General features: G+C 35.4%; 1 protein-coding gene across 1 annotated transcript in view; it reads left to right on the forward strand.

The window, feature by feature from the left end:
- The first annotated feature begins 13,847 nt into the window (after positions 1-13,847).
- Positions 13,848-14,931, forward strand: part of LOC147388815 (zinc finger FYVE domain protein) — a 79,787-nt gene continuing 78,703 nt past the window's right edge. Inside the window, exon 1 of the mRNA XM_086419114.1 lies at positions 13,848-14,924. Within this exon, the coding sequence (XP_086275240.1) occupies positions 14,008-14,924 (917 nt within the window). The 5' untranslated portion in view covers positions 13,848-14,007. The remainder of the gene's footprint in view (positions 14,925-14,931) is intronic.

Consider the following 14,931-nt stretch of genomic DNA (forward strand, 5'->3'; position numbering starts at 1 on the left):
ATTTCAGGTATCTTCTCACTTGGGTTAATTAATTTATTAGGTATTTTTTGAAAATTTTAAATATTTGTTGAGGTTTTCATCTGAGTATTTAAATTAAAGGGCTTTCTTCATTTGAACCGCCTTCATCTTATATTTCAGGTTTTATATCTTTTTTATTAGTAGATTTATTTGGATTTTATTGTTATTTTCATTATTATTTGTTAGGTTATTTCAATTTTTGAGCATTTTGTTAATGATTTTTCTTCATTTGGACTAATTTTGTCTTGTTTTTCATTATTTTTTATCACTTGAGTGATTAAACTCACTTTTTTTTTTTTTAATAATTTAAGAAATTTATTTTTTGTTTGTTATTTTGGTGAATCATCTATTGGGGATTTTCTGGTTGAGCGTACTTTACTTCTTGTTGGGGTCATGTGAGTAAAACGAACATCTTTTTAATTTATTTGAAACGCTCATTCAAAGGAAAATATGTTTTTGTATTTCTTTGTTAATTTCTTCTGATTTTCAAGATCACAAGATTTCCACGTGAATTGTTTGTTTTATGCCATATTCATTCCACTCCAATGGATATACTATCGGTTCAAGAAATGACATACAATCTCTTAAGCATTTTGTGTATGTGTTAAATTTATTTATCCATTTATTTTAAATCCTATCTATCGTCTATCATCCCTCAATAACTTTCATCCCTCTTTCTTCTTTGATACACATTATTTAATATACCACATTCTTTCATCTTCATCTTCATTAATAATCAACATCTTAGTTCTAATCGTTGGTTTCACAAGCATGAAGTGTTTGCAATTCGATTTCTTCATAGGAAGATATGAAAAAAAAATGTGGTTGTATTATCACCCTAAATAATGTAATTATACACCACTCCAAAAAAAAATTAAAATTTTATAGGTAGTGAAAATAAAAACTAAGAATATACCTAGACTATACAACCATAATGGATGATTTTGACATGTCTCATTGATGACTAAAATCAAGGAAATCTATCATGAGTTTGAAAACATGGGAGATGACATCTCAAATTTTCATCGAAACTTGAGGGATGTTTCAAATTGTCAAACTTTAGTTAATTACATGTTGTATAAACTTTTTAAAATAAATAAATTCACTTATAGTGTGATTTGGCAATAATTATTATAAATTTACAGGTGGTCACCATATAATGGTATTATAGTATCACAATTTAAAGAGTACTTAGATTTTGGAATATAATGTATGAACAAAGATCATCCTCACCAAAAATCAGTCCATTCCGAAACTTCTAATCTCATCAAAAGTGGTTTACAAAAAAATTGTTGTTATAAATGTTATCACAATTGTTGTCCCATGAACCGTCCCCATATATATAGTAATTTATTTTGTTCTTCTAAAGTACCATCACCATTATGGGTCTGATACTATTTTTGTAGGGAGGGCTACCTTGTTTAGATTACATTTGTAATATGAGTACTGATGGTTTTCGTCATAATATGACCTTTTTGATGAATTTCACATATTTCTTTATTTATAGTAGTAGAATGTGTTGCCCTTACAAATGTGTATTGGATGGTTATGATATAAATGAAAAGTTTCAACCAATTGTACAAGTCTATTATATGATTCGCACCATTATCCATTTCTATAGTTTGTCTAATGAGGTGAAGTCCTCTGTGGCGTCCTGTTAAAGACACAAATCCCAAGGTCAAATCTCGAGATAGTAAGTGGCATATCAAAATTTGGACATGGCTCCCTCTATTTATGTTAGTGTTTCACGGTACTCGAAAACCTGATAATCCAATATACAACAAATCTTGTATATACAAATGCAAACACGAAATAATAGTGGAAGATTAAATACATCTAACATGCAAATAGATCAGAGTGTGGAAGTTCAACAATATACATGATTACAAAAAATACTCACTCTAACATGAGCCTAACTGTGGCGCCCCGCCGAACACTAACACAAATCCCCATGTCAGATTTCAAGGTACGAGGTGGCACCTCGAAATTTCGGCATGGTCTCCTCTGTTTATGTTAGCATTCCAAGGCGATTCAACCTGCACCTGATAAACGACATACAATCCTGCATATAACAAACAAAATATAATACTAGCGGAAGCCTATATACGTCTAATAATGTTCGATAGATCAGAGTGCGGAAGAAGAAAAATTATATACAGGATTATACAAAATTCCTCACTCTAACAGAATTCCTAACACTCAAGACAAATCCATAAGACTACTTGGAGAAACTGACACCACTAGAGGGTATAGTCCAAGTACTTACCAGGTGACGGACTCTAGTTGTCTATCTGACCAACCAGATGATCCTCATTCATTTTCTACACTTGTTTCGCCAAGCTTCAGATCTGAAACTAAAAAAATGGAGAAGGAAAGGGTGAGTAACAATGGTTACCCAGTAAGGAAGCAACAATTTCTGCCAATAACCTCTCCTAACATGAACGAATAAACATACTGAATCATTTTAAAGTAAACAAAATTTTACAGAATAAACTACGATTAACTGGTACATATAGTCAGGGATGAGCAACTAAACATTGTAAAACTGACATCACATCAATCAGCATTACTCACTATAACATTCTCTTTTTATACAAATCTAATTGATCAAATGGAAACATAAACATGCATTTCATTTTATATCAAAATCAAAACAACAGATACATAATACACAATGGTGGAGTATTGGAATTAGAGAGTTGGGATTCACGACTGGATCGCTCCCAGTCGGGACATGATGTTACAATTTCTCTCTAGTTTTTAGTTCCTGATTTTGTGGCTGGTCGCTGTTTACCACGTTTGGTTGACCATTTATCCGGCTCAGACTGGTCGTTTGACGTGACCGTAAGCAATGGGTCTCTTTTCGATGTGTCAGAACGTTCGACTACTATAGATTGTTAGTGATCACTGACTAATCATCTTCGTCTATGCCTATCAGGCGTACATGTGATTCCCAAAGATACAAACCATTCGTATACGACCACCTTTACATTACAAGTTCACTGGTAAAGATAGAGAGGAATAAACCCGGATTCCAGTTGTGACTCCACTCTCATACGTGTCCCATACCACGTATGAGTTTGGTGGTCCCTACCGTACATCCCAGGATAGTACACCACTCCGGATGATATGATGCACTATCCTTCAGGCATTCACAAACTCTTTAACAACTCACAAAATAGCTACTTATATATATTATTTTCATTTGAAAACAAAAGAGAAATTAACAATACAAGGTTGAGAATAGATATCCAGTTTCCTACCATGCAAGTGTGGCCACCCGGCCTAAAATAAATAACATAACAGAGCGCCTCGCGCTAACAGAAAGTAAATAAACATGCAACCAGTAACATTATCCCTGGATATTCGTTCACAAACCTGCATACAACACAACAACGTAAAATGCAGACATCACCCCTCGGGTGTGACTCTGACATTTTACCGTTTCATACCCTTTTTCCCTTTTTTCGACTTTTACAGTTTTCAATCTCTTCATAAAATATCCATTTTTTGATATTCTTCAACTCAATATGAGTTCATTGAATATTAAATCACATTTTTCAACTATAGAATTTATTTCTATCAATAATATTGAAAAAAAATACAAATTTCATATCAAAACGGGGTCCGAGCAGTGCAAGACCCAATTTATGGCAATAACCCGTTAAAATACCCTACCCACGTATAATTTATTAAAAATACAATTAAACATATCAAACATGCAATTTCTGGCGTAAATTTTTGAAATAACAAAATAATTCTATATTTTAAAAATACATCCAAATTTTTCGATAAAATCCTAAATGCAATTTTCACAATCTAGATTACTAATAGAAATTGAGAGTTCCTTACAATCACTAGGCGACGGAATTGAAGCACGTGCGCGGAAATCGAGACGATTGGCGCGAAAATTGAGACTGACCGAACTTCGAAGCGGCTGATTTTCGAAACTAGCTTGGTGGTTTCGAAGATCTCGATGTACTCGTCTCTTCTCCCTCTACGGCGAAAGACGGTTTGACCCCGAAATCGATGAAAACCGAGGTCGAAGTTACGAAAATCTCCGTATAAAATACGGCTGATTTTTGACTATACGGGGTGAAAAAGACGAGAAAACGGAAGGAACTTGGTTGGGTTATGTAAAGAATGAGGCTGCGGACGTTTCTCCCTTCTGCGTCGGAAAGCGATTTGACCCCGAAACGGACGAAATCTGAGGTCAAAGTTTCGAAATTTCCGTATCTAAATACGGCTGATTTTTGACGATATCGGGTGAAATAGAAAGTGAAATGAAGAAAGGTTGGGTGGGTTTTGTAGAGAATGAAGCTGCGGACCTTTTTCTCTTCTGCGACGATCGTCGAAAGTGGACCGTTTGCGAGAGATCTGAGGTGGAAGGTCGAAGAGAAAAAAAAAATGTCATTTCGTATTGGTCTCGGCTGTTTAGACGCGTTGGGGAAGATGAGATTAAAAAAAAAAATTTAATATTATTTATATAATATTTGGGACGAATTCGGTATTTCGCCTATTGTTTTGATCGACGATAACTTTGTCATTCGGTCTCCAAAACTGGCAAACGAATACTCTATTTCGCCTAATTTTTCATTCCGGATCTAATGGTGTAGTCAATTTCTACAAATTATGTCTCCAGAAAAAATTTACATTTTTGGCCTGACGTGACCCATAAACTTGATGTCGTTTTCGTTTTTTGCGATAATTCAACTTCCTGATCTCCAAAAATGACAAATAAATAGTCTATGTTGAATAATTTTTCGTTATGAACCCTATGGTATGATCGAATTTTAAAAATTATTGCTCAAATAAAAAGTCACTGTTTTAGCCTAGTCCGACCCGGTAATCGAGGATGTTGCAACTTTTATATTCGGACTCGCATTTGAGCGTGCTTACAGGCTAACCTATGTTTTTCGATCATTTTGAATCTAATGGTGAGGTCAGATTCCATTAAAAATGATTAAAAACATCCTAAAGTTTTACTCCTAAATCCCACTTTCAAGATTTTCTTAAAATTTTACTATTTATTTTTTCCTCGAGATACGAATTAAAAATTCGGGGTGTTACACTAACACTTAACCCCAAAATCTATATACATCTTTGACGAAATTGACCCTACTAATGGGTGTAGCCCTAGTGCTCACCATGCAACAGACTCTAGTTGTTGATCTGATCAATCATATACTTTTCACTTGTCGATTTTGTACCTGTCTCGGTAACTACAAGTTCTGAAACTAAAAAAATATAAAGGAATGGATGAGTAACAATGGTTACCCAGTAAGTTCACAAGCAATTCCTACTAATAATCCCACCTAATGTGATCGAGTAATTATAGTGAGTTATTTCAAAACATGCAAAGTTTTTACAAATTAAACAATGATTAACTGGTACATATAATCAGGGATGAGCAATTAAACAGTTTAAAAGTCCACATAACATCAGTCATCAATACTCACTATACATTTCCATTTTTATACAAATATAATTGACAACATTAAAGTAGTAAACATGCTTTGTAGTTTATAATTCAAAATAGAACAACAGGTATATATTACACAATGGTAGAGTAGTGGAATTAGAGAATTGAGATTCACAACTGGATCGTTCCCAATCGGGACATGATATTTCAAAATAAAGTATATTTGTTCTTGAGTTTGTGGCTGATCGTTGTTTACCATACTTGCAGGACTATTTATTCGACTTAGGCTAACCGTTTGACGTGACCGTAAGCAATTGATTTCTTTTTGATGTGTCAGAACGTTTGATTACTACTAGATTGTTAGTGATCACTAACTAATTATCTTCGTTTATGTCTATTAGGCGTGTATGAGATTATCAAATTATACAACTCCATTCATACATAACCACCTTTATAATACATGTTCATTGGTAAATATAGAAATGAATGGACCTGATTCCAGTTGTGACTCCACTCTCATATGCGTCCTGTACCACATATGAGCTTGGTAATCCCTACTGTATATCCTAAGATAGTACATTGCTCTGGATGGTATGACACACTATCCCTTCAGGCATTCACAAGCTTTTTAACAGCTCATAAAATAGTTACATATATATAAATCATTTTTCTTTAAAAACAAACGAGAAATTAACAATACAAGGTTGAGAACGGATATCCAATTTCCTACCATACAACTATGACCACCTGGCCTAAAATAAATAACAGAACTCAGAGTCTTTACACTAACAAAATTTAAATAAACATGCAACCAATCATTATCCCTGAATATACCTTCACCAACCTACACATAACACATCATTAAAATGCAGACATCACCCTCGGTGTGAACATCACCCTCGGTGTGATTCTGACATTTTACCGTTTTATCCTCTTTTCCTATTTTTTTAATGTTTTCACTTCTCAACTTTTAAAATCCAACATTTCTCTTTTCAAGGTCTCCATTTCATTTTGATCATTCGATTGAAAAACTATCCATTTTTTGTTAAAACGGGATCCCAATAAGTATGCGAAGTCAAACTGTCCAAAACTGAAAAAGTTTGTGAAAATTTGACTATGTGTCGAAAACTCGATTTTTCAAAGTTCTTGAAATCAAAAATAGGTTTTTGGAAATGAAAGCCTTGAACACGAGATTCGACACCATGTAATTTTTATAGTTTAATTCAAAGTAACGCGAAAGATATTAAATTTTGAAAATTTATCGAAAACGTTGAAATTTACGTTTTGTTCTTGAAACCCAAAATTCGAATTTTGATCATTGGATATTTGGATCTTGAAACCATTTCTATTATTCCAAAATTGGGGGTAAAACCTTAATTTCATTAAAGAACTTAAAGTAAATAGAATGTTTTTAATGAAATAAAGGTAGGAAAACATGTATAAATCATGAGGAGAGCAACCCAAAAGTCAGAAGTCAGTTTTGATTAAAAATTTCTGACGGTAGCACCGCCAGAATAACCTGCGACAGGTAGCAGTGGCATCGTCAATTCCTGCCAATAACACTGAACAATTGCACGAACTTTTGGTTTTCCAATCATTTTTTTCGCATCTCTCTTCCATTCTTCGAATCTTTCGACCCACTCATTAAATACATGTTCAAACTTGATAAAAAAAAAACACATCAAAACTCTATTTCTAACATGGATTACAAATCAAATAAAGATTTCTACGATTTATGAACTCGACACATGTTCGATAAAATTTTCTAAATGCATATTTCAAAAATTATGGTTACCAATAGGAAGTGATAGTCTCATACTGAAGTTCATGGACACCAAGGGTGATGAGCTAGCACTACAAATCAAGGTTGGATGGCATGAGAGTCGATGTTGAGTTGACTTGGATACAAAATAAACGAGGGTTTACAAAACATCCAACGACGATGCTCTCCTTATCTTCTACAATGAATATGGACCTAACTCTTAACTCGATGAAGCCTTTGGAGTGAATGTGTTGAGGTTCACTCGAACTACACGACTGATTTTTTATGGAGGATGGGGAAGACGAATGAGAATGGACAAACAAAAATGGTGAGGTTGTAACTCTCGTTGTAGCCGACAACTTTACTTTCTTCGTCGAGGTTCAATTTGACCTCGTTTGCACTAGAACTTGACGGGAATGGGTCAAAATCCTTGGGTTGAGAGTGGGCTGGTGTTTGGTTCTTTGGAGAAAAAGAAAAAGAATTAAAAGAAAGCCAACTTTCTTTTAAATAGAAAAGGGTTGAAGGCATCTTTGTAATTTTCCCATTATTTTTAGTTTTGGCGATAACTTAACTATTCGGAATCGGAAAATGACGAATGAGTATTCCATTTTGAGTATTTTTTCGTTCCGGACCTAATGGTGTAGTCGAATTATTCTGATTCTTGCTTTAGCAAAATTTTGCTATTTTATGTGCCACTCAACATAAAATTTGAGGATTTTATAATTTTTTCATCCGAACACGAATTCGAACTTGCTTATAGGCTAAAATATATATTTCGACCTTTTTGGATCCAATGGCGAAGTCGATTTTCATTGAAAATGAATACATCAATATTTGAGTGTTTTACTCTGTAGACATCTCAATTTGAATGGGCCCTCACTTGAAAGGGCCCAAAACCAGTAATGTTCCAATAAAGTGGGCCAACGGACCTCGAAGGCCCGAAGCATTAAAATCTGACATGTTTGCCAAAATTAAAGCCTCTAACACCTCTCAATGTGTTAGTAGGACTACCAAAAGGATTCGGCATGCTCCCATCTACCCCGCTCCATTCAAAATACCGATTTTCCAACAAAATAAGCCAACGGGCCTCTAAGGCCCAAAACGATAAAAAGTGGCAATTTTGAGTAAATCAAGGCCCTAAGACCTCCCAATGGTCTAAGGGACCTATAAGAAGGGTTGCGACCCATCCTACACATGTTCAACCCCACCACATCTATTTTATATCCAAGAGAAACCGAACGATCGATAAAACTCTCCAACGGGCCTAAAAAGCCCAATTTGCCAACACGTGGCATTTTTGATCAAATCGACTATTACAAAAATCTAAAAAAAATTAATAAATTAAAAATGTGAGACTTGGGACGCCTACCACCTCCTATACCTTCCACCGCTCCACCTCCGAATTCGTAAACACCCTAAGCCCATTCAAAACTCATGAACCATCGAATCTACAAAAACCAATTTCCCACCTTACACCCTAACCTAAAGTTAACCCCATGTCTCCTAAACCCTAAAATGAATCTACCCTAAAAAACCCAATCCAAAACTAACCCTATCCAAGCCAAAATAACCTACAACCCTCTAAAAGTCAAAGTCCAATACATCCACAAATCACTATCCATACCCAATTCACTATCCAACCCACAACCCTAACCCATCAACCTTTACCCACATCAACCAATCACCTCCCTCAACATCAAAAGGTGACACATGTCACAACCCCCTTTCACCTCCCTCATCTAACCACCTACCACATCACTATTCTCTAAACAATCCATCTAACCCACATCACCTCCCTCTAAAATCACCTCAACCCATACCCTACCCTAACCTAACCTATCTCTATTCTCTAACATCAACAACCACCTACATCACAACCCATACCCTATACCACCTAACCTATCATCATTCTCTAATATCATCAACCACCCACATCACAACCCATATCTCTACCCATCACCTTCCTTAAAACACTCTCACAAAATCACATCAACCCATACCTCCATCATCATCAACTAACCAACCCATACTCTTCTTTCTAATCAAATAACCACCATCAACCAATCAACCAATCTCATTACCTCACCCTCTTATCATGATTGCCACATGCCATCATCCCCTTTCTCCTCCCCAAAACCAATCTACCCACCTCTTACACAACCCATTCTCCTAAATCTAAACACCTTACCTCTTCAATCAACCTAACACTCCTTCTCCAAACAACCCTCTTACACCCCTACTCCCCTCATCAATCATCACTCACCTCATCCTACCAAACACTCTACCCAAATGGATTTGGGTAGGATCCAAACCATTTGGATTAAAACCTCACCCATTTTCATTATTTACAAAATTACCATCAATCTCACCCCAAATTTCATACCTCTCACCCCTAAAACCTATGTCATTATCCTCCATTTCAAATTTTCACCCCATTATACCTCCAAACCCCCTATAAACATCTATAAATACCTCTCCCCTCATCCCAAAAATAGTTATCAAGTTTACACCAAGTCTTACTAGAAAAAAAAAAGAAAATCTAATCTCTACTCATGTCTCTTCCACTCTACTACGCTCTCATACCACTTTCTAAAAAGTAACTTCACTCTCATACATTCTACTAAGGACTCAAGAGGACATAGAAGTTAAAAGAAGAAGAAGAAGAAGAAAAAAAAAAGAGATTAAGGATACAAGGTGGGTTCAAAGCGCACCTCCCCCCTCTCTCTCTACCCTCTCCTCTTCCCTCTTCTACCATCCCATCATCTTCATTTTATTTTAAATGGTTTAGGATGAATGGACATCAAGGCTAAAGAAAAGGGTCATTTCCATTAATGAATGACCCTATGATGAAATCGAAATCAACCCCTATCTAGGGTACAAATGCACCCACGTGGCACATCTTTTTTATTTATTTTAAATCAAAATGACCGAGTTATTCGAGGTTACCGCCACGTGGCGGGGAGAAAGGGGTGCCTAACACCTTCCCTTTTCTCTAACCGAGCCGTTTACCCGAATCCCTAGGTTTGATTAGTTCTTTATCCATCGCGAGTCATTAATGCCAAAAATATCATTTCTTGGAAAATGTCTATCGGGTGACCATTCACACCCACTTAGTACATGAATGGTGACGACTCCAATTCATCGTAGATGTGATCCTCATAATGACGAAAATCACGTATCTACATACTCTAAGTCCCTTTTTCAGAATTTTTCTTAAAATATCACCATTTGGTTTCTTCGAGATAGAATTTGAAAATTCATGGTATTACACTCTCTATGTTTACAATTTGCTATAATTTTGATATTTTACCTGTCACCTTTCCTGTTAGGTACAATTATACATTTTCTTTTAAATATTGAATGCTGTTTTGGGATGAAACGTTTCAACTATCCTAAACAGTTGAACCATAAAGTGAAAAAAAATAAATTAAATGCACAATATGTGCTTGTACTATCCTAATGATACAACTTCTCTTTTTTTATGATGCAATTCTTGATAACCCATTTAAATGATTTTCAACTCACTTATCTAGAAAATAAAAGTTTTGTATTATACCTTGTTATGAATGAAATAGGATAACTTAGATGCAAATTGTTGACAAATTTTTCTAACATTGTATTATGTATTTCTCCCAAATCTTTTAATTTTGATTTTATTTATTTATTTATTATTTAGTTGATTTGTTTTTTGACAAGTTTAAAGAATTTTACCATAGTTTTCATGGGAAAATAATGATTTTGATGAAATACATCTAGTATTGAAAAAAGAAAGGAAGAGAAGAAATAATGGTGGATTATTGGATGCTTTATTGCAGGAGGTTGAAGCCATGGTGTGTCGATGGGGGAGGGGGAGGGGGGGTGTGAGGAGTGAATGGCCACTATCACCTCTGAAGAAAAAGTTAAATTAGATGGGCTCATTGGTTTGCTCTCATCTTACATGTCATTTTTCAGTGAATGCTTCATCATACTACCATATGATTTACAATCGAGTGGGATGCTTAAAGCTATTTGCCCTTTGGTTTGTTGTAAATGTTTGCCTCTACACAAAAATTCCCATAATCATTTTTTTTTATTCTTGGTTACATCTTTTTGTGGGGCTCTACGTTTCTTTAAATTGTAATAAAGAGAGTTGTAAGGGACTGTAATGAGTCTGATTTGATTTCAATAATTTTACTTATAAGCTTTGTTTATACTTCTTAATTTGTTTGTATTGAGAATCATTTAAGTTCTATGTAGTACTTGTATCATTTGCTTCTTCCGGATATACTTGATCTTATTTTGTTTAACGTCTCAACTCCCCCTCCCCCTAACCAAATTTGTTTATTTGGTTTGGAGCAGTTGCTTCATGTTCAATTTATAAATATCTTCCAACATTCTAATATATACAAAATGATGTGTCGTGGCACATTATATATGTATTTTGTAATTAACAAGGGCACACAATACAAGAATGCAAAGAAATATTATACGTATTTTGTAATTAACAAGGGCACACAATACAATTATTGGTAATTATATTGAGGCTTTGTGTGTAGTTTTCCTCGGGCGGATTTACAGTGGGGGCAATTACCCCCACAAGAATTTTTGAAACTTGAAGGAGCTACTTAAAATAATTTTTTTTTAAAGACTTTGCACCACAAATTTTTTTAAACATTGATGGAGTTATTCATAAATTAATTTTTTTAAAGATCTTTAAATGACATTGCCCACACAAAATTTTGTAAACTTTGAAAGACATACTTATAAATGAAAATATTGAAAAAGTTAATAATAATTTAAAAAAAATTATATCAATAATGTCTCACATTAGAATTTTTTCCTCACGAAGAAAAAATCCTGGCTCCACCCCTAGTTTTCCTTGACGTGATTTTGCATAGTGAAGTAAGATGTGATTAATTAATTAACAATTACTATAAAGTAAATGAAATTAATTTATAATAATTTATTTTAAGGAAAATAAATATATTTAATTTCTCTTTTACATATAAAGTATTTGTAAATTATGATAATTGAAAATTATATAGATGGGTCCTGTTCGGCACCAAACATTTTGGCAAACATTTTGACAAACGTGTTTCGTGCATTGGATAACAAGCACATGAGCGGACGAGATTCAAACAAATTTAAGTGAGAGATTATATGTTTATTTACAACGCCATCCCTCCAAAATATGTAAATTAGTGCCACCTCCCTGGGCAATTATAAAACAACCGAACATAGAAGAGTTATTTATCGAATCGATAGAACTGAACCCTCTCTCTCTCACGAAACCCTCTCTCTCTCTCCCTCTCGCCTGAAACACTCAAATGAGCGATCTCTCTCGTTCTCACTTTCTTTCTCGCACGAAACACGAACGACATTTCGTGAGAAGTCTTGAAGAAATGCAAGGTTGCATCAAGACCAAGTCGTTTTTGGTAGAAATCAAAGTGAAGCATTTCGTTGCTCACATTCCAATATACGAATTCCTCCCTATATTTATTCATGAGACTTTGAATTCGTGAGTTAACGGCCAATCGTAGCTCATCACTTGTGAGATTATGCACCCATGCGAGGGTGTAAATTGGGTCCTCCCAAAAAATGTTGTGGCCCCTAGTGATAATTTTGTTGGCTCGAATGAATTCCAACATCTGGTCAGCTAAGGTGTAGTTGATTTTGCTTGGGTGGGGTTCTGTCGCATACCATTTTAGCTCATTTTCAAAATAACAGAGAGTGAAAGACGATGGAGAGGGTTCCACAGAAATAACAGAGAGTGAGAGAGAGGGTTTGAGAGAGTGAGAGATAGTGAAAAAGAGTGAGAGAGAGGGGTTCTATCGATCGAGAGAGGGTTTGAGAGAGTGAGAGAGTGAGAGAGAAGCGTCTGTCGAGAGAGAGAATGAGAGAGTTCTCACTCTCTGTAAAAATAACTTATGATTTTGAAGAGATAAGGATGGGGCACTAAATATAGGAAAGAAGAAGGGTGGCGTTGTAAATATTACATAACTTACGATTTATATGTTAAATTGAATCTGATCCATCCGATTACACTATATTCGATGGCTTAAAAATGTTTGTCAAAATGTTTGGTGCCGAACATTTCCCATATATATATATATATATATGGGAAATGTTCAACAACAAACATTTTGGCAAAACATGGGTTAGAGGTTTTGGAATGGGCTGATTTTTGGTGAGGATGATCTCTACGGTGAGGAGATCATCATCACCAAAAATCAGCCGATTCCAAAACTTCTAACCCCATCAAAAATGATTTACAAAAAATGGACGGTCCACTATTTTTTAACTTGTAAACTGGGACTAGAAGTTTTGGAATCGGCTGATTTTTGGTGAGGATGATCTCCTCACCGTAGAGATCATCCTCACCAAAAATCAGCCCATTCCAAAACCTCTAACCCATGTTTTGAAAAATGTTTTGCCAAAATGTTTGTTGCTGAACGGGACCATATATATATATTTTTTGTATGTTATGATAATCTCTCACGTGCAACGCACGTGCATTTTACTAGTAATTATAAAACGAAGTTGGGCGTTTATATTGTTGATTAGAGTTGACTCGTCTGAGACAGTTCGGTCTTTTTCATGAACGAGACGAGACGAGAGTTAAAAAAAAAAAACATGTCACTGACGATAACTTCCCCTATTAAACCTTCGATTCTCAAAATCTCAAGTCGCGTCGAGAGAACTCTGCGACCATTTTTAGGCGTTAAAAGCCCGAAGGAGACTCAACCGAAACAACGAGACACCATGAACAATTATTTCTACTAACTTCAGAGATTTTCATCTCTGCAGAGCATCGATCCTTACATCAATGGAGAAAGAAATTGAGTTGCTCTCTAAAGTAACTGTAAACCATCTCTTCCTCGCACAGTTCGAACCCTTCAGAGCTTGTCTGCTAAGCTTACGTAAGAGAAACCCATCTCTTGCCCGAGTGATCCTCCAGACCATCGTATCTCAAGGTGGAAGATTTAATGGAGTACTCTGGTCGGATTCCTGCTCATCTCCATCTTTACTCGCTTGGCTATCAGCTCTCGAGTTACTCGATTTCGAGGACTCTTCATCGATCTGGAATCTCGACCCGGAATTATTTAGGTTAAAAGTCGAATTCCTTCTTTTATTACAGCTAATCTCTTCTAAGGGATCAGAAAGTATTCGAAGACTTGTAGATTTAGAGAGTATCGAGAAAGAAGAATTTCCGAGTTCGAGCGAGAATTTTGAGTATCGGCCTGAGGATTTTGTGAATTTGAAGGGATCAGGAAGTGATTTGAGTGATTCTTTGAATGTTTTAGATCGGATTTCTGATTTAGGTTTGAGGCGATTAAGGGGAGATATAATTGAGGATGAAATTAAGTCTGTTGGTGTATTTGAGGATGGAGAATTCAAGTGTTTGCAGAAGTTGGTTTTGGATCAAGCGGAGTTGTTTAATGCGATATGTTGGAATATTCAGAAACAAGTTTGTTGGTCAAATCCGTATGATTTGGGTTTGGCTATTACTGTTCATAATGAAGTGAGGGTGAAGGAGGAGGAGGATAACGAGAAGGAGAAGGAGAAGGAGAAGGAAGGTTCATTGGAGGAAGAATTGAAAGTTCTCACTTCGATACAGAAGAATGTTCAGATGGCACATTTGGAAGCTTTGAAGGAATGCCTTGAAGAGGATGACAAAGATGGAGCGATTTCTCATATTCGGTTTCTTCATCAAGAATATGGTGTTATGGAGCCCGAATATTGGTAAATT

This window comes from Akebia trifoliata, chromosome 12 (genome assembly GCF_017979445.1).
Source record: "Akebia trifoliata isolate Shusen 1 chromosome 12, ASM1797944v1, whole genome shotgun sequence".
Classification (NCBI taxonomy): Eukaryota; Viridiplantae; Streptophyta; class Magnoliopsida; order Ranunculales; family Lardizabalaceae; genus Akebia; species Akebia trifoliata.